Source organism: Halichoeres trimaculatus, unplaced genomic scaffold, assembly GCF_033239565.1.
Source record: "Halichoeres trimaculatus isolate MK-OKI-2021-1 unplaced genomic scaffold, fHalTri1.1 fHalTri1_scaffold_5, whole genome shotgun sequence".
Taxonomy (NCBI): Eukaryota; Metazoa; Chordata; class Actinopteri; order Labriformes; family Labridae; genus Halichoeres; species Halichoeres trimaculatus.
In genome coordinates, this window is record NW_027437183.1 from 17,301,783 (window position 1) to 17,324,787 (window position 23,005).

Consider the following 23,005-nt stretch of genomic DNA (forward strand, 5'->3'; position numbering starts at 1 on the left):
TGGTCGGAGGCTGCCCATCAAACACGGTAACCAATCAGAGGACACAGAATCTGACGTCAACGAGAATATTGTGAAAATTTGGCCAGTTACAAATGAGTGAGGCGTTTCTATTTTCATGTAGCTCTCTCTTGTTGGTCACATCAACCAGTCATCAACTTCTGTCATCCAATTAATAAATACCGCGTTGGTACCAAAGACTGTAAAAAAAAAAAAAATAACAGGCTATGGTTGGTACTGAAGAACCGAAGACAAATTGTTTTTTATCGTTATGACAGCTCTGTTGGTGTAAAAAGAAGTGCGAACTTCGGTATTAACTGCGATCTTGAATAAAAAAAAATCGTACAAGATACTACATAAAAAGCGTTTTTTGGCATATTTTTCCCCAAGTAGTTCATACTATATCTCACCAAAAGCATAACAAAATAATGAAGTCGCAGTATTGATTTTTTATGTCAGTTAAATTAATTTTTTATTTTCTAAAAGCAATTTTTGTACATTTAAAGCAGGTCCACAGCAGAGCATACACTTAACCCCTGCTAGGATTACCACCCATATGGTTCATTTTAAAACACTGAAATATTTTTCAAAGATTCTTTATTTTAATGTTCCTGTAGATACATAGTTTTCTTGCCTTTGAGTTTTAGAGCAAATGAAGAAAAAGTTGCTCCTGTCCAGTAACAGACTGGGTATCCTCTTTTTCTTTTCCTTTAGGCAGACAATATACCATGTTCCTGTATTCTGTGTCGCAGCTCTGCAGAGTCTAATGAAGGGCCAGTCTGGGGCTCCAGTAGGTAAATGGAAAGACTCCTGCAACATAAAAGACGTGTCATTTGGTAGATGAGCAGCATCATCACAGCATAGTAGATACATTGCAAGAAGCAACAGGAGAATAATTTAACTAACCAGGGTTTTGAAAGGACATTTTCCTTTTAAACACTGAATCCAGCTTTGGGTACTAGAGCTTTATACATCTCGAGTGCTCTGGCAAAATGATACCTGTATTTAATTTAACCTACATGTTGGCCAAATCTGGAAAGAAAAAATGACTTTATGTTTTTAAGTAACACACTGGTCTACAGCAGCTTTAATTTATTGTTTGTGGTGACAAATGGTCGTGCAGTTTGAGCATACATAACACAGCTGGATTTTAAATGCATTTCTGTGACATCAACTGATGCTGCAACTCACACTACAAGTATCAAATAAAGAGGAAAAATATACATGAGTTTTTGATGACTTCTAACTGTGTTCCAATATCTCAAAGTGGGCTTTCATTTAATATTTGTGTATGTTTCCACATTTATATTTAAAATCTGAGCTAATGTAACCAGGTTACAGGGGTGTAGCTTGTACACACTAGATGATAAACAGCACGAATTAAACCACAATCGTAGCAGAGACACTGAATTCATCATAAGAATTAAACTGCATACTCTTCTGAAGACTGTGTGGTTGCACTCCAGGTTTTTTTCCAACAAGCTGCTGCCTCCAGTCTTCTGCCAAGCCTCCAAAGTGCTTCACCGCACCACAACCCCGCACCCACACACTCTGAGGACACAAAGAATCATAACATATTAGAAAATGAACACACAAACTTGGAATAAATGTGCATGTCATTTGTCAAACTGATGCATTTCTTGTGCTATGAAATACAACCTCAAAGAAAAAACAAAGAGAAGGCAAAAGATTGTTAATATAAAGCCACAACTACGGAGTACAGACCTGGCAGTGCATTTAGGCTTAACTGGAGGTCTCTCAATGCCTCTCTCAGCTGGTCTGTCTGAGCGTAGCTGATGCCCCTTCCACAAAGTGAAAGTCCCTTTAACCTCTGGAGAATACACAAATCTGTTCCCTTTTTGCTAACCAAGTCTGAACTTGGTATCTGTGGTGGGAAACCTGTAATGAAGAGTAAATAGTATCAAACACAAAGGGTCAAAAGGTAGCTTTAAAATGAATAGAAAAATGGAAACTCTCTCTAAACATCAAAAAGAGAAGGTACCCACCACTCTTTTTAAAGCGGACCCTCACCAGCAGGTTGATACACCTGTAATTTTGAGACAAACATTATTTGTTTGTCCATCATCAGAAAGAATAAGAAAAACAGTAATCTGAAAAACCTTGTGTAGTGAGTGATGGACTGTTTCCAGTCTTTTAGGTGAGTGTAGCAGTGACCCTGGAGCAAGTAGGCAGCAGCCGTCCAAAGCAGCATCTCTGCCTGCTCCTCACCCTCTACACACCCTGTGGTCTCAGCCTCACAGCGTTCCTCTGGCTCTTTCAAAACCACTTTTTCTGGCAGCAGCTCCAGCGTAGAGCTTATGACTTCATCACACAGTGCCATGCAGTCAGCAGGCTGTTGGGCCATGAGCAGGGCAGCACCAGTCTCCAGGTAAAGCTCAGGCATTCTGGGGAGGGGAGGGACTTCAGTTTGCACCTGAGACAGACAGACAACACAGAAATGGTGAGGAAAATGTTAGAAATTACTTAGAAATGACTGGTTCTGTCAGAGATGCTGTTGAAGACAGTACAATCTTCCCTGTTATTGAATTATCTTGCATGTCTGTGTATTTAACCTTACAGCATGTTGGTTTTCTGAGTGGAGAGCAGCCAGCAGGTCTAAATAATATTCCACACCCTCTGACACCCTAGAGAAACAAAAAAAACACACCCATCACACAGCCACACCATGAATCTATTTTTCTATTCTGCCTCTGTATTTTCTGTGTCTCAGTAATGGCAAGTTGCCAGTAAACAAAAGAAACAAAGACTGAGCACCATGCAGATTTTCTCACCTCCTATGGAGCACACACTTCTGGGCTAGAGTGTGAAGGACAGAAAGGGCAGAGGGAACCCAGAGCAGGTGGCTCACTGATTGGCTACAGAGTAGTAAGGACTGGGAGAGGAGATGAGTACCAGGCAGAGCAGGCTCTGTGGTGCAAGGCAACATCAAAGTCTAATGGACAAGAGAGGGTTCGTGTTTCAGGTCAGACGTAAGTCGGTATAAACTGTCTGATTGGCTGAAGAATAATCTTACAAAAAACAAACAAAAACAAAGGTGAAGAATATTTTCAAACAGTAGAAATATTCCTCTAAGTCTACAAGAAATATTTTAGACATATTTATAGATACTTGATATCTTCTTCTGCCTTCTGTGTGTGTAGCATTTGGGTTACTCACTGAGTGCAGCAAGCGAAGAGCTTGTATCTCAGCCTGTGTGTTGCCCATCTGTCTGTAAATGAGCATGCTCTGGTATAGGGCACACACACTCTGGGAGTCAGTCTCCAGTGCCTTCCTGAAACACTGTAATGCCATCTGAGGGCGGTTCTAAGGACAAAGGCAAACAAAGCCACACTCTCACTATTTGAACAGACTTAGACCTCCTTGTATGCATGCACAATACATGCTAATCCTGTGTTTGTATGTGCTGTCTGTGGCTGTTACCATATGGACAAGGCAGGAGCCTGACAGGAGGTGTGTGTATGCTACTAGAGTTCTAGGAGCAGACAGGGAGGGAGCTGTCTGCAGATCAGACAGTGCTTCTGAACTCCAACCTTCAGCTAACCTCTCTGCACCTGAATGAACCCAAGGACAAAAGTTCAGTGAATCAATGCTTAAGCACTGTCATACATCTCAATGTTCAGTTTTTTAGAGATCTGAGGGGTGTATGAGGATGAAGATTATTTGGAGGATGGTCATGTTAGGTGTAAAGCCAGATTTTTGCAGGGAGCCCTTTCTCTTTTAACTTGGCTGGTTCACTGTAGGCTTAACCTGGTTGGGTCCAAAATCAGTTACTAACTGTTTTGGCAATATTCTACATGGGCAGTACAGATCTTAAGTAGAGGTAATGTGATAATGTAACATTAAAGACCACATTGTTTACTTCAGTTAGGTCAGAATAAAGTCTTACATTTCAGATCAGACTGATACCCAGTTAGTGATGAACAACTGCCAAAGTAAACCCCTCGCAATTTCCAATCTTTCAGCGGGTCAACAGTACAGTTACGGAACAATGACGGAAACAGAGTTACAGACACTTAATATCCTGCTGAGTCAGTTCCGCAATCAAGTCCACAGATAAAATAATTACGGGTATATCAAGAAGGATCAAGTTACTGAACAAAAACACATTAGCCAACATATTTTCAGTTTCTGACTATACCTTTACAATTATGTGTATAATTGTTACACTTCAAGTCAATGTTTTCAATTATAACTTTACGCAACAGGTTTCCATCAGTGCTTTTCTTTATCAGACCAAATGAGGCAAACAACTAGTGACAATTCTTTGTTGTGCAGGTTGTTGTGAGGAAGTTTCAAATGATGTATCAGACGCCCCCTTTCCACATCCTCTGGAGCCTGAAGCAAAAAAGCCTGAGTTGATAACCAGTTCCACGATACCTGGTTTCTCTAACTGAAGCTTCAGGTCTTTTTGAGCCAGTGTCTTAAAAATATATAAACAAGAGATGTTGAACTGGTTCCAAAGTACAGCCCTGGGATATTTCTTGCCATACACTTCTCACTATTATTTAATAAGTCAACTGTGATGATCAGCACTCAGAGACATGACCCAGTACATCATTTTGAATTAATCAGACTTAGAGGTTTTCTGCACCTCTTGTGACACCATATTTTAGTAGGATCACAATTAGCCTCATATGATGTGTGAGTATGTGGAAAACAACAACAGCAAAAAAAAAAAAAACGAAAAGAGAATGTTACTGACCTTGTGCAATGGCAGTACAGATCTGTAGCTGTTCAGAAAGCATTCTGGGGTCTATCAGTGGTAGTGGAAAGTCAGAGGACCCTGCTTGGCCCTTCTTATCTTCTCCAACTCCAGTAGAGAGAGTCTCAACAAGACAAAACAGTTCATCCTACATAAAGAAATAAAGAACAGCCTTACACAACAGTTGTATTTTCTGATAATGTTATTATATCCTCAAAAATGTTTTAGGTTTTTTTTTCTTCTTATCAGCACTAGTGAGGATATTATGTTTTAGGGATGAGAAAACATAAAAAGTAAGTCCTGTGAACCACCCATTTTTTGGTTTCACAAAGCTTGTGTTGATTCTCTCTTAATATCAAAGAGACCTGCCTCATATGTCAAGTGTCTTAAAGGTTACTTCTGATATTGCTCTATTCTGTGAAATAAACTTGATGATTTTATTTTAAGCTCCAAGCCCCAACACACAAAAAATAAATACAACTCAAATAAATGGATAGCTGCTTTTTAAAGCCTATCAACTACTCGAGTTAGGACAGTATCTCACCTTAAAATTTTGCATAGTTTTCAGTTGACAGGTGGCCAACCATACAGCCCACTGCAGACACAGAAGGTGCAGCACACAGGGTTTCAATTCTGTACTTTCAACTGATCTAAGAACTGATCTCCACCACACAAGAGGGTTTGAAGTGTTCTGATCATCCACCATCTCCTGTAGAGCTGAAGGAAACAACAGGATGCTGTCAGTGTTTCAGTTCTTCAAATCACATTAAACTGGAAGTATAGCTTAGTTTTGTTTTGTTTTTTCACAAGCTACTCTCTACCAATCTTTTGTCACTGGCATGTTGAGTGTTTAATATTGTGACTGATGGTGTTTGACTGTTTGTCAGTTCTTATTTATTTGTTTGAGTGGTATGCTGCAAACTAATTTTCTCGTTTGGGATGAACACAGTTCCTGATCCTGATTCACGTGTCTTCTGCTTCAACAGTTTTGGTGGTGTTTAAAGGGTAGGCCTACCTCTCGTTATGGCTTGTTTGAGCAGCAGCTCAGCTTCAGAGAATTGAGACTGAGCTGTGATGCACACACAGCTGTTGTATACCACTGTCAGCTCCAACCGTGTGTGATCTACAAGTGGAGGAATGCCTACATGGGAACATGAAAATTAGAGGGTTTGAATTATGTTACATTTAGGAAAAGTCTTCAGCTGTGATAAATTGGATGTATGGATCAAAGAAATGCACCTTGGATTTTCTCTAAAAATGTACAGAACTCATCTGAGCTCAATCTCAGATGTGTCTGGTCCTGGTCTCTGATTAAGGCATCATTTCCTCTATCCTGTCAAAGAAACAATGAAGGATTTATGAAAGTGGTGGCAGTTAAACGTATCTGAGAAACAGAAACATTTGTATATTTTAAGCTCTTTCATAGTGTTCCAACATTAGGATCTGGGGGTTAAACCATTAACCCCAAAACTTCACCCGGGGCATTAAATTGTGTTTGTTGCAACGATAAAAACACGTACAAGGGACTGTAACACATGTTAATGTTCTAAAAAAGTACATTTCCAGGAACATGGAATCGGATACAGAGAACACGACAGTATCCAAGTTAATGTTAGCTTTTTAAGATGTCAATACCAGCATTCCCCCAGAAAGACAGAACTCACCGCTGCTAAAAACCTACCTTCCACTTGTTTACCAAATTGTTGTTTTCTTTTATCCATGCATCCAATAAAGAAGGCGGTTGGTACATTTTATTTCTCGTTGTACTGCTTCTGATTATGTTTTGTTTAAACTTTCCCTCGTTTGTCAGTGCGAGCTCAGACAGGAAGTAGATAATAGCGATTCTAATGTTGTAGCGGGCTGCACTGCCCCCTGTGGACAAACTAGAAGACGACATCTGCAGTCTGCGATCTGCCCAGCAGATGGTGCTGTGACAGAGCAAGTTCGGGTGTGTTCTGGAAACTTCACTCGCTTTGATTTCAGGCAGCAAACCGTGAAGAGCATGTTGTTCTTTTATTATTCTTCACTCTTTCTGTTTTATTTCAGACCAAGGTATAATTGATTTTAAAAAAAAAACATAAAGACGTGCAATGGGATTTCCTTAATGACTTGAGTTTGATACTTTGTAATATCTGCCTTCCACTTCACTAATCGAAATTTACTACAGTTGCTCGGGCCATATGCATGCACTCACATGCATTCAGATCCAAGGCAAGTAAACACAATCCGAGGCCTTAATTGTATTACAGCTGAGTCATCCTTGAGACTGCCAGAACAGCCATTTTTCTAGTTGTCCCCCTCAAGGTGACTCCCTCTTTTCTCACCCAGTCCACTACTCTCCTGTCCTCTCATCCCTCTCTTTGTGTCCCTGTCATCCCTCCATCAATGCATCACCCTCTCCCTGCTGTCTGCAACCTCCTTTGTCTGCTTACAGCGAATCATCAAAGCTCCTTTATTCTTTCATTGTCTCAAATCACAGAAAGCTCTAAATATAGGCTCCTAACCATGGAAATAATGAGAAGCTCTTGACATTCATCCCCTGAACAATAAACCCTTGTGCACTTGAAACTGGGCATGCACACAACAGATAGGTTTCACTCTGATTCCCTATGCCAATTTTTGTTTTGGTGTTCTGCTGTTTTTGGACATTTTCCTCTATATCGATTGTGCTATTTTCCATCTCCCCTGTCTTACTGCAACCATCCTTTCAAGGACAAGGTCATGGCAGGAGCTTCCCACCTTCTTTCCTGTTGTCCTTCTACCAATGTTATTCATATGCCAGGAATTCAGAACTCAATTAAACAGGGCATACTCAAACTCAGCAAACCCAAATCATTTTCAAAATGTGTGATTTGAAGGACAAACCACAATCTTATTTCAGTATTATAAAGATTTTACCTATGTTAAGGAGCAAAATCTATCATTTTTATAATTTTTTTTGCTTGTGTTGCATTTTATTCAGGAAACAAGCAGCAGTAGTTGTTAATTAAATTTAACAGCACCTAAATGCAAACCGTCAATAACAATTTGAAGGTACTTTTAGGCCCAACCCTTTTTGTACGTTTCTGAACACAGGATGAGCAGTTATAAGTCTTTTTCTAGACATTGGCTGCATGCAGTTGGTTCAAATTACAAGGAACTGAGAAACATGAGCTGCTGTGTATTGATATCAGAGTCTCATAACATCACAACTGAATTCTGCCTATGTTACAGAGGTGTCCTCATTTATAAAACATGAAGGTAGTGTAGAGGGGCGTTTCATGCTATTTCTGTCCTGCATTACCCTAAATCCCCCTAAGCATGCCACCTCACAAAAAGCAGCAACACTGTCCAATGTATGCCTTGAGAGGATTAGGAAAAAAGATGATATAATTGTGATCGCTTCACCTTAAATGACCTTAAACAGATAGGACACTTTAGCAAAAGGACAGGTGAAGAACTTGCATGTTACACAGTCCCCTGGGTTTCACACATCTGACAACACACATGTCACAGGAGTAAAGAGCCGCTGATACAGACAAATGATGTGCTGATCTATCAATTCTACAACCTAGATCTCAAGGGGGAGGCACATGAATAACTCCTCTGTTGCTTTAAGGTTTGCAGGGTAAACTCATTCACCCTGAGTTTGAGAAATCAATAGGTGCTCTGGTCCTCTCCTAAAGGCAGACACACTTTAGATCAACAGAGGCAGCTCAGTTTGTTGCGTGTCAATGCTGTATCATCTAAGAGCAGGTGTCCTGATGTGCCTGCATAATAAATTTGCTTTTAATGCTTCAGCTGGTTTTGTTTTTCTGTCAGTGCTCTTTCATGCAGAAACTATAAGAAACAAAAAGGAGCATTTGGAGAGAGAGAACGAAAAGAAAAAGTCATGATTATATGTGGGTGTAGTATTGAAAAAGGGGAGAGAGACACTGTCAGTGGCCCAGCAGTTCAGTTGAGTCCCCTGGGTGTTGGCATGGATCTGCAAACTCACACTGCAGCATTGAAGCTACAGAGAGCATCAGCAGAACTAGATGCACACTCCAACAGTCACTACACACACACAAGAGCCCCAGCTAACCTAAAGGATTATTGAAATTAATTAAAAATGTCAAAGGGTTTAAAATTTTATTTAGAAAAACTAGCTGTGTTATAAAGTAATAGTAACTGACGGTTGCAGATATACTCTAAATTACTTATTCATTCAAAAATAAATAAATGGATTAAACCCAAATTATCCCTCCTGTGTGATGCAAATAGATCTCATAGTGAAGAAAAGTTTTTCTCCTAACGCAGTCTTGTGAGTTTGCCTTTGAGCTAAAATTCGTCTTGTACGTTAAGTTAAAGTTGAGTGGCTCTGATAGATGCACAAAGGTTTTTATTTCTGCAGGGCCCGTACTTTTGTGAGGCAAAGATGTCTCTTTAAACAGAGTATGAGCTGGTGCTGACAAGTGACTTTTCCCTCCCTCCTATAAAAGCCGGCACTCCCCCTCCTGCTGCAGTCAGTTCTGCTCCGGTCCGTTCAGAATGAGTTTCACGGTAGAGCACCACTTGTATGGCCCGGGACCTTACCGCAAGGCTCGGCCTGCCTCCGTGTCCTCCAGCGGCTTCCACTCCCAGCGCCGCCGCCTCACCTACAGTCAGCCGTCAACCGTGGACAGCCTTGATGCTTTCAACGGCGACATGGCGCGGAGGAGCGAGAAGGAGATCCTGCAGACTCTTAACGACCGGTTCGCCGGATACATCGAAAAGGTGCGCAACCTGGAGATGCACAACCGCAACCTTGAGGCTGAAGCGGCGGCTCTGCGACAGAACCAGGCTGGACGCTCCTCGGTTGGAGAGCACTATGAACGAGAGCTGGGGGACCTGAGGGGTCTCCTGCAGCAGCTGACAGCAGAGAAGGCCCGCACGGCTCTGGAGCGCGAGCACCTGGAGGAGGATATCCAGCACCTGAGGGTGAGGCTGGAGGATGAGGCGCGTAACCGGGAGGAGCTGGAGGCTGCAGGCCGTACTATGAAGAAGTACGTAGAAGAATGCCGGCTGGCACGCCTGGAGCTGGACAAGAAGCTCCGAGCCCTGGAGGACGAGGACGCTTTCCTGAAGAAGAACCACGAGGAAGAAGTGGCAGAGCTCCTCGCGCAGATTCAAGGCGCACAGGTGAGCTTTGATCTGCGAGATTCACTCAAGACGGACGTCACCGGAGCTCTGCGAGAGATCCGCTCGCAGCTGGACATCCACGCGACCAAGAGCTCAACGCACGCGGAGGAATGGTTTAAAGGTGAGTCGAGTTTGATGCAGAGTGTTTTTAAACTCTTTTTGTTATAGACAGATCTTTCAGTCGAGCTTTCATAAGAACTATCCACTTGGTCTCTGTCCATGGTGCTGAAGTCAAGTCACATCTCTTCTGGGGTTTACATTTTCTGATAGAATCACCTCAATTATTTCAACTGATGTCTCAAAAACATCATCCCACTAACTTAATGGGGAAAAATGTGAAGGTCAAGTTAGTGGTTAAACTTAGAAAGTGGTTACATAGGCTATTGCCAGGTTACTGAAACCTAACGAATCTGAAAGATCAAAATGTGAAGACTATGAACCTCATTTCTGCAAATTCATGGTCAGAAAGATGATGTTTTGGCCAAAGCTGCAGGAGTGAGATGGCACACTGAGAGGATATCATGATTAATTTGCACCTTTGCAGTGGGAACTGTTGCTGTGTCCTTGCTTGCACCCTTTGTGTGCGCCTCACCCTTAATTAAATTGAGTAGAAGGAAAAAATGTTCAAGGCTTTTTCATTTTATGTGTGTGTGTGTGTGTGTGTGTGTGTGTGTGTGTGTGTGTGTGCTGGACAGACAAGCCAGCGAGCCAAATGCTTCATCACTGAGCTCATGCTTTTATTGCCCTCTTGTCTGATGTAGTGGCTGGGGTTATCCAAGGACATGGATGCAGATATGATGCAAAGACTTAGTCAGGTCGCACCTGAGACATCATCTCTTAACCACTGGGAGAATCCTCTGCAAGAATACAGCAAGATGATGCAGAATCACCCGCCTACAACTGCTGACCTTTGTGCTGCTTAACCAATACACGACTGACAGTTTCAAAGGTTTTATCTGTGCAGCAATTCAGCTGGATGTCACAGACTTAATGAGCAATAGATTGACTCTTTCTGCGCATCTGCATGCTGACTTGATACAAGCAGTAAAGGGTGCAAAGGGAATGACCTTCTGTGTGCTGTCCAGCTGACTGCAGCAGTGTGGCTCATTCATGCTTTTATTAGGAAGCGAGCTGAGTCAGACCACTGACTGACAGATGGACACTGTCAAGGTTAGCAGGGCTCCCAGTGGTGTCTGTCTGCTCTCTGAGGCCCTTTGGGCGGAGAAGGAGGAAAACAAAACAGCATGGTGTGTTTCTTTGGTCTGCAGCTGATGTTGGATAGTTTGGAAAAGAGGGAGATCACAGAGTGACTCAGCAAACTGGAGTTTTTGACACTAATATATCATTTGTGTTATTTCTGCAGTGCGTGTGGAGCGCTTATCTGAAGCTGCAAAGTCAAACCAGGATGCAATTCGTGGTAGCCAGGAGGAGATTTCAGAGTACCGTCGCCAGCTCCAGAGTCGCACCATCGAGCTGGAGACTCTCAGAGGAACCAAGGAGTCCTTGGAGAGGCAGCGCATGGAGAGTGAAGACAGACACCATGATGACCTCAACTCCTTACAGGCAAGACATACACATAAACATTCCACTTATCTCTCGTGCCTGTTCAATTTTTTTTGCCGCCGTCAGGATATTTGACCCGGAGGACTGTGTGTTTTCATTTTCAGGAGACCATCAATCAACTGGACAATGAGCTGAAAACCACCAAGTGGGAGATGGCGAGCCAGCTGAGAGATTACCAGGAGCTGCTGAATGTCAAGATGGCTCTAGATATTGAGATTGCTGCTTATAGGTTTGTCTGAGTTTCAGACCACACATGATTAATTTGGCCTCTTAGGGTCAAAGTTATTGGTGTTTTCATTGACTGTGTCTGGTGTTTTACACAGGAAATTACTGGAAGGAGAAGAGAATCGCTTTGTATCAGGAGGAAGTCCTTACTCTTACCTAGAAAGCCGATTCTCCAGCCACTTCAAAGTGAAAGGAGAGGAGATCTCAGACACTGTCATAGTGGAGGAACAGACAGATGAGACCCAGGTGACAGAGGTGACAGAGGAGGCAGATGAGGAGGAAGAGGAGAAAAAAGAAGAGGAGGAAGAAGAGGAAGCTGAAGAAACCAAAGAGGAGGAGGAGGAGGAGGGAGAAGGTGAGGAGGAAGAAACCAAGGAGGAGGAAGAAGAGGGAGAGGAGAAGGAGGAAGACAAGGGAGAGGACGAGAAAGATGAAGAGGAAGAGGGAGAGGAGGCAGGTGAAGAGGAAGAGAAGTCCAAATCCCCTGAAAAAGAAGCATCTCCTCCATCAAAATCCCCCCAGCCCAAATCTCCTGCTGTCAAATCACCTCAAAAATCACCAGAATCTAAATCACCAGAATCTAAATCACCAGCCACTAAATCCCCTATGCCCAAGTCACCCGCCAAGTCGCCTGCAGTCAAATCTCCTGCTGGAGACGAGTCAAAGTCCCCTGCATCAAAGTCTCCTGCAGCAAAATCACCTGCATCCAAATCTCCTGAATCTAAATCACCTCGCCCTAAGACCCCTGAACCAAAGTCTCCAGAAAAAGAAAAGGCTCAGCCTGCTGCTGCCAAAGACACCCCCAAAGAGGAGAAAGAGGCTGTTAAGGAGGAAAAGAAGGAGAAAGAGCAACCCACAAAGGAGGAGAAGAAACAAGAGCCTAAAGAGAAAGAACAAGAGAAGTCAGACAAGGCTGATACAAAGAAAGACACCAAGGCGGATGACACTTCAAAACCTGTCACCCCCAGCAAGCCTGCAGAAGAGAAGCCTGCTCCCAAGTCCGAGCCTAAAGAGAGCTCTCCCCCTGCAAAGGAGGAGAAGAAGGCCGAGCCCGTGGTAAAACCTGCTTCTCAACCACAGCCTGAGAAAACAGAGAGCAAGAAGGAAGAGAAGAAGCCAGAGGAGAAGGCCGCACCTAAAGCCGAACCTGAGAAAGCAGAGAGCAAGAAAGAGGAGAAGAAGCCTGAGGAGAAAAAGGAGGCAAGTAAAGAGGAAAGCAAGGAGGCGAAAGAAGGAGGGAAAGCGGAGAAATCCTCTGGCACTGAGTCCAAGGAGAGCAAGGAGGAGAAAGGCAAGAAGTAAGAGGGATATGCTGCTTTCAGGGCACCAAGAGAGGAGATGGAGATGCCAAAGAACTGTGAATGCAGAGCAGGAGAAAGGGCAGAGTAATGTCCAAAAGCAAAGCAGGTACTGGTATGTAAGCAATAGTGATTTCTGTAGCAAATAACCCATTGCTCCTTAAGTATGGCCACTACCATCCTCCCTTTCCCTCCCCTTCTGTCCCCCTCCCTGATGCTTCTGATGTATGATTGTAGTGAATGCAGAATGCTCCAATCTCTCTTTATCTGAATGTGACAACTGCCCTTAATAAATAACAAGTGCATTTAAACTGAAACCCGCTGACGGGGACGGCAGAGGCCTGCTGTACCTACACAAGCCTTCAAGGGTAGAGATGTCAAAACAATGTAAAGCTTAAGATTGTGACAGATATTATATATTAAAAAAAGATGTATATTTAAGCAGATAAAAATGTCTATTATATTTAATGATACACAAGTAGGAAAGACTTGAATTTTGCTTGCTGCACACCTTAAATGCAGCATCTCACTCCTCTGGTCTGCTATGTTAGGACGATGGTGACTGTGCTATGTATAAACTGCTGCAAATATGCAACATGAAACAGAAAAATAAAAATGTTAAAAATCAAACATGAAGCTTTTCTCCATCTGTTCAGACTGCAGTAAACTCCATAGCATTGTTTAAAGTGAGGCTTGTGTAAAAGAGTCAAAGATAATCCAACAGAGGTATGAGGCTTTAAGGTAAATGCTGCACTGCATTGCGGCTGAGGAGAGGTAGCTGTACTCACCAAAAGCAGCCACTGCACCCTTTCTCACATCCCAAAGTCCGCGCTCATGTATAAATCAGGAGCAGAGCTGCTGGCACGCACAGAACGCATTCAGTTGTACTCTCAGCACTGATGTGCCTCGCTGCAAAAAGAAAAGGTCACACTCAAGAGGTAATTTCATAATCATCCTTAAATTTATAATTACCATGATGATTAATTATGTAGTATGCTGGGAATTATTTCTTGGCTTAAGGCATCAAATCTGAAACAATACAATGATTCACAGCAGAGCTATTCATAGAGCTCCACAGAATAGTGCAGCTAAATTTTTAATAGACTTTACAGAGGAGTGCAGCAGCTGGTAAGAGGAGCTCTAAGTGAATCTGATGGTTGATGTTTCTGTGATGAGATCAGTGGGCTACAAATAAAAAACAAAGGATGGAAGTTAGAGCTTTTTCATCACCAGTACAAATGCAACTCCACCTTTACAACTAAACTTTGAAACTGGTTCTTCAGTTTCCAACATTTGTAATTCTATAATTTGAATCTCACATCTCACATAAGAAAAGTTCATAAAGAATTTTTTTGTACTTTAAATTTACTTTAAACTTTTCTATATATGAGTAATTTCTGTTTCTCAAGTAATGCAACACTATGCGTTTAAATAAAACCTACTCTTTTATTATTTTAATCCTAATATTTTAACTGTAGTCACCATCTGCAGCCTTGCCTTTACTAATACCCACAACTTTATCCTCAATGTACAAACCCAATTAATGAAGGTTGGAACACTTTGACCAACAAAAACAAAATTTGATATCATTTAAAAATAGTTATTAATTAAATGAAAAATTGAAATGTTTTGTGAAAAATATTTGCTGGGGCAAAACACTGGAAAGATGTGTAAAACTAAATGAACACTTAGGAACATTTACAAACTAATGAGGTTAATTTGCATTTTGCAGCCAGGACTCAAGTAATATGTCTGGGTTCAAGAGGAGTTTTTGAGAGTTTGTCTTTCTCAGAACTGAAAAATGGGAAAAGGTTCACAATTCTGTGTAAGGCTGCAGGAGCGAACAGTTCATAATTTCAGAAAAATGCATACATTTGCAAAAAATTTGGGGATTTTATCATGGACAATAAATAATTTTATCAAAAGCTGAGAGTCTGGAAAACTCTGAACTTAAAGGACAGGGCTAGATACTAACATTAAGTGGACATCTGGCAGCACAGCACTAAAAAACATCAGAACTCTGAAGTACGAGTCACAGCATTGGCTGAAAATTACCAAGGAAAACTACTGAGTCTGTCATCACAAATGTTGATTAAAACTGTACTGTGCAAAATTTACACCAAAGGATCCAGAAATCCCAGAACTTCACTCAAATCAAGGATTTTAGAAGTTTCTGATACAAACTGCCCCTTGTTTTAAAAATGAAAAAGACCACCCAGGTGTTAGTGCACTGCATAAAAACAGAATCCTAATGGTAGAGGGATGCCTGAGTGTCCATGCCATCACACATTAAGGAGGCAAACAGGTCGGGGAGCAACATATGCTCCCATGCAGATAATGCATTTTCCCTCTGTGCCTTTCTGCATGGCAGTGCCAAACTGCATGGAATATAACAGAAGGAAGCTAAAGCAGGATAGTCCAGGTGCCAGACTGTCTGTGGTCATGACTCATCACTCACAGAAAACATTTCAATTCATTGTGAAACCAGTGTTTTTGGTTCCCAAGCATTTACTGAGCTTTGTTAAAAGAAGAGGTGAAGCAACATGTTATACAATAATAAGCATGCTTCTGTCCCATCTTTCCCTCACATGTTGCTAAATCAACTTAAAATGAAAACCGTATTTCAAATCAAATCTGACATGAACATACATTTAAAAATGAATATAAACATTTCTCAGAATAAATATGTTGTCTGTGCTGTTTTGAATTAAATATGGGGTTTAAATTGTTTTAAAACCCATCAAATTGTTTTTTATTGATGTTTTAAAGAGCACCTTTTTGGGTTTTTTTGGTTGTATTGATGTTTTGATCATCTTTTTGTTTAAATTCTATTTGTACAAAAATTTTAAAGAAAATGAGGAACTTATTGTTAAATGCATCTACCGAGTGCTCCAAGTGGAAAATTATTTAAAAGTTACCTGAAAAGCAATCAGCATCAAGATCTCAGAATCCAGGATGATAAATCAAAGTTCAAAGGCTAAACAATACATACACACAAAAAAGATGTTTCTTCGACATAAATCTCTGGGGAAATGACTCAGCTCGCTGTAGCACTGAACCACAGTAGCATAATAATTAGGTAGTGCAGACTGCTTCCAAAAATAGAGCACCATAGAGAGAGGTAAGGATGGAGAGGGGGGCAGAGGGAAAACAAAGCATAAATAAATCAGGTACACTCATTCAGGAAAATAATTGCTTTTTATTTTCAAATTGTTATGAAGACTTAAAAAAAGAGACTTTCATGTTTTTAAAGAGACAAAGGTAAACTTGAGGGAGAAAGTTGTAAACTACAGCAGGATGAATCATATAGAGGCAGATTTAGCGGTGACTGAAGAAACCCTGAGGATGGTTGTACTTGAATGGCTTCAGACGGTTTGGGCCTCTGAGGAAGAGAGAAGGAAAGAAGATGCTGTGACTCTATTGAGGCATTTAATACAAAGTCTTCATGAAAACTGCTTCCTGTGACTGTTTACCTCACGGTGCGCAAACACATCTTTTCACGGGGAAACTCTCTTGGTCCCTCTACACCGTCATCTTGTCCTTCTGTCTCCAAATACACATCCAGGCAGACACACAAGCGTGAAATCTGATTGGTCAGGAGCTGGTATCCTGGCCGCGGTCCCTGCAGTTCATTTTTGAACACATTGACCTCACTCTCCATGGCCTAAAAAAACCAACAGGGGATTCATTTAGAGTTTGATAAAGATATCAGAAGAGCTTTCACAGTTACAGCAGAATACCTCTTGGAAGATATGGGATCATTGATAAAAAAAAGCTCATACTCGAAGGTTGTCGTCAGTACGACCACTCCGCTCTCCCTTCCAGCTGAGAGAGAGGGAGAAGAGGGGGGAGATCTCTGGGTAGCGTGGACTCAGCACCACAGCAGCATAGAGACGAGCTTAAGAAATAAAAGGTTGAAGAAGATTGTTAAGAAAAAGATGAAAAAGTCAAGTATTGGTCAATTCTGTCATCAGTAGTAGTATTTACCTGTGCCCCTCTCCACCACTGCCATGAAATATAGATCGGTCTCCTTTGCAAGCCCAGCTTCAGTCACATGACGTGTGTACGGCAGATCCTACAAAGAGAGAACATCATCATGACACATGTACTGCATAAAGTGTATTGTTATGTATCCTTTAAGAGCAGGTGATTCAAACTAGGATATTTTATGTATACCATGTACTCCTCATAGGTGATGGTGCTCCAGCGAGCTAAACGAGAGATGATCTTAGCAGGGAAGAGATGCCGACTCTCACCGGAGACTGGGATAATGCTGTGCTCTGTAACACAAAAAATTTTTTTACAGAAGGTTTCTCAGTCTTAAAACGAAGCAGTGAATGTGGGGTTGTGAACATGTCATGTACCTAAAGATGCAAACTGTTTCTGCAAAGCCAAGCGGGACTGGAGCCGTCCCCTCAGCAGCTTTATGGTGCTCTCCATTTGACTGGCACTCAGTGAACTGCCCACGCGCACACCCTGGAAAATCAGAAACATATACTACCATCAAGAGGCTTTATAACCAAGTAATTGAGCTCAACTGGGATCATTCTTGAGTTTTACACACACCTCCAAAGCATCTTTGGGGAAATGGAGTCCTCCTAAAGTCTGAACCCACATGTAGGGGTGGCCAAGCTCTTCCACATAATCACCAAAACAAACAATCCTAGAAGAAAACTGTGGGTTAGAATCAGCCAGATTTTTTTGAATTCAATAAAAATGATGCAACATAGCCTCTTGTTCTCTTGAATTGTGTACCACACTTACCCAACTTTATCAAACTGGTAGCGATTGGCAGGGTTTGGTGTTTCTCTGCCATGGTCGCTGGTGTAGAGACAGCTGAGCAGAGTTTCTGATTTCAGCAGATCCCTGCAAAAGAAGACATAATTAGACTCCCCTGTCAGTAACACAGAGAGAGGCGAGTGCTTTGATCTATACATACCCTGCGCTGATGGCTGTGCTGAGGTCTGAGGAGGTGGAGACCTTGGTCTTTACAGTCATGATGTTCAGATTCATCAGGTAGTAGAAGTACAGGTGAAGGATGCTGCCGTCTGTGGAGACATGATGGATACCACAGTGATGAACTAATCCTTTACCAGATTAAGCCAATACTTCCCCTCAGTTGCCCTCTGTTCATTAATCCTTCTTGTGAGCACCCCCAGGGTTTACTTTACTCCGCAGCGCTTCAGAGAGCAATAACAAAGTGTGGTCAGGATGGTAGGTAGCAGCACCCAGGGGACACATACTATGCTGATGGTCTTTTTTTTACACCCCACTGTCTGCAGTCATGGTGAGATCAGAGACACACTGTCACTCACAGACACCTACACTGCTCATTTTTTGCCTTTACTGCAGTAAACTGACTGCTGCAGCAGTGTTGATAACAGGGGAAGGAAGTGGAAATAAAAACAAGACTGAGAGATGAGAAAATATGCTTACAGCTAGAGGTAGCTGCGGCAGACCTATAGTGCTGCAAGCGTTTCTCTCACCTTTCCCCCTCCTCCCCCTTTAGGAAGAGTCACGCCTGCAATGCAGATCTCCCTTTAGTCAGCCACTATTCCTTTTGTTGCCAGCAGAGGGAACAAGAGGGTCAAGTGGTGTCATGACATCAAAGCAGAGTGGGTCACTCATCTCTTTCACCTCTATCTGGTAGGTTTAGAGTTGCCACAGTACACAGCGCAGCTCTGGTTACATTATAGGGTATGTAACAGATAAATGAGGAATACTTGTCAAGAAGGAATGTGGCTGACTGCATGGAACAGAAAACCTTTCTGATGCAGAGATTAAAAAAATAATAATAATAATTAACAATGGAGACCGAGTTACCTTTACACTTGAGCTCCAAGCAGAGAGACAGGGGATGCCGCTTTAACATCTCCCGTCTTTTGTCATCCAGCTGGCCTCCTGTAGTTGGCCTTCTCCTCTTCTGTTAAACACACAGAAAGCAGAGGAAATGAGCCAAAGTGAAAAAGCAAAGCTCATGTTTGACAGTGTGGGATGTCTAATAAACGAAAAAATAATTTAATAAATCAAATTGCAGCTGCTGGTATGAGGAATACAATCGTCACTGAACATCTCTGACATTTTAATCTTCTGCAGTTCAGAGAGTAAGCTGGAGTGATTCATACAGGAAAGCGGGCGATGGACTGACATACACAGACATTGAAAGTCTGTACAAAACATGAAAACATATCCTGAATCATTTGTTTAAAAAAAAGTTCTTCTATTTACAAGTACTGATTTGGTGCTGCAGAGTGAGCATGCCAGACAAGGGCTCAGGTTACAGTCACTGAGTTTTTCTAGGGGGAAATTTCCCAAAATTCCCCAGCTGGCACTTGTCTCAATGCAGGAAGCAATCAATAGCTTCTGCTTTCCAACCTGTCAGACCGAAATGTGTGACAGCTCAGACTCCAGGGATTTAGTTAGTGTTTCCGCAGCAAAGACCGGCATGTCAAAAAATCGCTGAACTCTGTGACATAGGGGTATGAGTGTGTGTGTTTCTGTGAAAAGGTGTGAGTCAGGAGAAAAGCCAGGTCAATGATTTACCGTTTTCTCTTGCTCCTCCTCTGCATCCGAGTCACTCTCATCATCTGGATGAAAACATAACATATTTATTCAGACCTTTTGGTAGTTTGGGAAGCATTTCTCAAAATAATGACAGCCTGAAACATGTGCATGTGCTGTATGTGTTTATGTACCTTGGGAATCTTCTGGAGGTTTTGACAGGGCCTTGGCCTCATCTACATCCCCACTAATTGACACGTTCAGGTTTTTGTCTATCAATAAAAAAAAAGCGTGAGTGGAATCTCAACTATTCATTTCTAGAGAACTATTTTATGAACCACAATATTTTCTTGACTCACCACAGGCCTGGCCGTAAGCATTGGCTTGCACAAAAAGAACATAAAGCGGTGGGGGCAGGTGGCGGGAGACTTCTGTCTGCTTCTGAATCTGTTCAAAAGGCATAGACAGATACTGCTGCACTGGGAGAGAGGCCTGGGGAAAAAAAGACAAAACAGAATGATTGACATTTAGGAAGCATATGGGCATATAAGATTGTACCTGGTTACAGTGATACAGTGAAAGTGTTTTTAGGCTGCTGAGACTTTCAGTCTCCACAACAGAGCACCCAGACATTAATTATACCTGCATGATGGCATTGAGTCCCGGCTGCAAGCTTGTCAGATGTTCCTTTTTCTCCTCAATGCTTTTTTGGATCTTTTCCTTTGTGGCTTGAGACTCCTTGTACTTCTCTGCCAACCTGTATCCATACACAAACTTCTTACAGATGCATTCTGCTTCAAACATATTACTCTACACCATGATGTTCATACAGCACTGTGGTGTGAAAGAGTCTTCATACCGCTTTCTCTGCTCAAGCTCCCAGTCCAGCCGTGCTAGCGTGAGTTGATGAGGGTCATTTTTAGTGAGGTGAGGCCTGGAAATGTCCTGTGGTGCCTCCTGGTAAAACTCTTGCTCAGACACCAAGTCTATTTCTTCATGCTTGGACCTGCACCAGGGAAAAATTGTATCAATCACACATTTTAAGGTGTAGATAAAATATGAGTAACGTTTTACTTCAAAGATTAATCTCTGTAAACATGTCTATGACAGCAGCTATATTGTGCTTTTTGTTATCCCTTTACATGTCAATAGATGATTCCAATCAGTTTTAATGTTAGTTGTTTTAATAGTTCAATCAGATATTTTGTACTCACTTGAATTCCAGACACTTGCTGATCTCCTTCTGAAGATGCATAACTTCATAGAGCAGGTTCTGTAACTGAAGATGCAGCACATCCACTCTCTGCTTTGCCTAATGAAAAAAAACATATCCGGTTATGGTTGGCATCAAAAAGTCATCCTTTATTAACAGCACTAAACATGTAACAAACAATATGCCAATAACTCAAAACCAGGATGCATTAAACACAGGGATTTTTAAATGAGATTAGCGATACAATGTGAATAGTCTGAGAGAAAACAAATCTGGGGATGTATAAGTTTTCTTTGCTGACTGCAGTTGTTAGCTGTTAAGGAAACACAAAGTGCTCAGAGTTCAACTTGCCTTTTCTGATCAGCAGAAAAAAGGAGCTGAGGCAGCTCTTTTTGTAACACATACACAGAAGTGTGAACTTAACCCAGAATGGTGATTCTCTGTATCTAGAATGTAGGATAAAAGTGTAGAGCAAGGAGTGAGTCACCTCATGTGTCTGGTCTCTGCCTCTCTTCAGTCGCATGTGAGCCAGACGGTTGAGTTTTTTCAGATTCATGAAGTGGATGCAGCTCTGCATGCGCCTCTGCTCTATCTCAGCACACTGAGGGCAGCCAAAACAGGTTAGACTTGATTAAAATACATATTCAGCTTGGTCTGGGATTAAATAAACAACCCGTGAGATTTACCAATATGACACAATCTCATGTAATAATGCCTCTGCTATATGTACCAGTGTATACAGGGAAAACTGATTACCCAAAATCAAATTGTCTGCAAGTAAAACATCGACTAATCAGTCAGCAATGACATGGTACGTATGCCTCTCACCCCTTCCTTGGCTCCATTGGCTTTAAGATCCTGGATCTCACTCATAAGTGTCGCCAAACTCTCACATGACTCTTTGTACTGCAGGTAATCCTGCTCAGGGTCCCTGCCATCTAGCTCCACCTCCTCATTATATACACGCACATCCTGGAAGAGAAAAACAATAATACAACATGAGCCTGTATAAATAATATCACCTTTATTTCTGTGGGCTGTATCCACTCTGCAGTATCACCTATTACACATTATCACAGTACATACTGTGTGTGTTTCAGCACCCTGGTGCAGTTTTTACCCTGTGCAATAAATGGCTATGTGCAAGACAGTAGCATGCAGGATATTGTTTGCTATTTTCTGTATTTAACGAATACTATCTTAATTCTGTCAGAACAATGTCATATATATGTCTCTTGTTGTAAACTGCTGTAACAGTAAGAATATCCCCCTACTGAAAGTTAGTTACAATGTAAATTCAACATAATAATTACAGCACTACATTAATCAGGCTGTAAATACCGGGAATAGTTCATCAAAACAACGCTAGATGATATAAGTTCTGTAGTTCTCATTCACACTGCATGTAAGCTATAACAGATCAGCCATTGAACATAGCTGTTGTGTGAGTAGAGAGTATGTAACATTTTAAACATTCCGTGATGCAAGCACCTTTTATTTTTTAGTATGTAATGTGAATTAATACTACTTCGACCTCTAACTGCACATCACTGGTGGTCTCTCATCCTCTATTCCCCCTGTGATTCTGTAACTGTCTCTTTCTTACTTGCTGGTCCCCTTCTCCACGACCTCGCTTCATTTCAGGAGTTCCTCCTTCACTGCGGAGAACCTTCGACTTTCGCTTCTTCAAGGCGTCCGACATGACTTGCTGTATGAATACTAAAAAAATCGTTCAATGAAGATAACAAGAAAAGCTTAAGTATCGCAGTTTAGGTTTTCCATAACACTAGCTTTGATAGCAAAGGCTAACTAGCTAAGTGGCTAAAGCCGTTAGCTTGTCCGCTAAAATATAGCAGGTTTCAAATCAGGAACACCGTAAATTTGATATATGGTATTTTATAACATATATAACCAAATATCCACGTACCTCTTTATCACCAAAATACAACTTTAGCAATTATATGGTGCGCAAACGCACATGTACCGGACACTTTCTTTCAAGGCTAAGCACTCAACGGTGACGGAAGCCCCGCTGTGCCATAACACACGGACCGGATAGCGCCAGGAGGGACCATAGGGAGGGAGCAGCTACACTGCCACCTACAGTGAGATGCCTGTGTGAAAAGTCATGAAGACTGCAATACGTGGTAAAAGCGTGTTAATTTATACAGTAGATGGTCAAGGGTGAGGAATTTCTCCTCTCTCTATTGCTGGATTATTGTCTAAAAAATCACAATAATGAGAAAAATGCTATGGGTAAGGTAAAAAGTGTAATGCCACAACAAGAAGAAACTATACAAGTTAGTGGTGTAAAAAAATATTTAGATATTTAGAAATCTGTTTACT

General features: G+C 41.7%; 3 protein-coding genes across 3 annotated transcripts; 1 reads left to right on the plus strand and 2 right to left on the minus strand.

The window, feature by feature from the left end:
* Positions 1–456: 456 nt before the first annotated feature.
* On the minus strand, positions 457–6,772 carry fancg (FA complementation group G). Its single transcript, XM_074670034.1, has 14 exons — positions 6,402–6,772; positions 5,960–6,053; positions 5,736–5,861; positions 5,265–5,437; positions 4,721–4,868; positions 3,439–3,569; positions 3,175–3,321; positions 2,790–2,950; positions 2,576–2,642; positions 2,118–2,431; positions 2,004–2,044; positions 1,723–1,896; positions 1,434–1,548; positions 457–807 (listed from the first exon to the last, which is right to left on the minus strand). The coding sequence occupies exons 1-14, from the start codon at positions 6,615–6,617 to the stop codon at positions 708–710; spliced, it is 2,007 nt and encodes a 668-aa protein (XP_074526135.1). The 5' UTR covers positions 6,618–6,772; the 3' UTR covers positions 457–707.
* Positions 6,773–9,189: 2,417 nt separating this feature from the next.
* On the plus strand, positions 9,190–13,575 carry LOC141790273 (neurofilament medium polypeptide-like). Its single transcript, XM_074670033.1, has 4 exons — positions 9,190–9,980; positions 11,223–11,422; positions 11,527–11,651; positions 11,746–13,575. Exons 1-4 carry the CDS (start codon positions 9,230–9,232, stop codon positions 12,947–12,949), a joined length of 2,280 nt encoding a protein of 759 aa, XP_074526134.1. The 5' UTR covers positions 9,190–9,229; the 3' UTR covers positions 12,950–13,575.
* Positions 13,576–16,124: 2,549 nt separating this feature from the next.
* Positions 16,125–22,763, minus strand: thoc5 (THO complex 5). Its single transcript, XM_074670251.1, has 20 exons — positions 22,587–22,763; positions 22,266–22,378; positions 21,488–21,631; positions 21,147–21,260; positions 20,661–20,758; positions 20,306–20,452; positions 20,089–20,203; positions 19,806–19,938; positions 19,641–19,718; positions 19,489–19,532; positions 18,769–18,868; positions 17,885–17,993; positions 17,710–17,811; positions 17,512–17,608; positions 17,310–17,421; positions 17,122–17,225; positions 16,933–17,020; positions 16,728–16,843; positions 16,419–16,609; positions 16,125–16,327 (listed from the first exon to the last, which is right to left on the minus strand). Exons 2-20 carry the CDS (start codon positions 22,359–22,361, stop codon positions 16,264–16,266), a joined length of 2,052 nt encoding a protein of 683 aa, XP_074526352.1. The 5' UTR covers positions 22,362–22,378; positions 22,587–22,763; the 3' UTR covers positions 16,125–16,263.
* Positions 22,764–23,005: the final 242 nt, after the last annotated feature.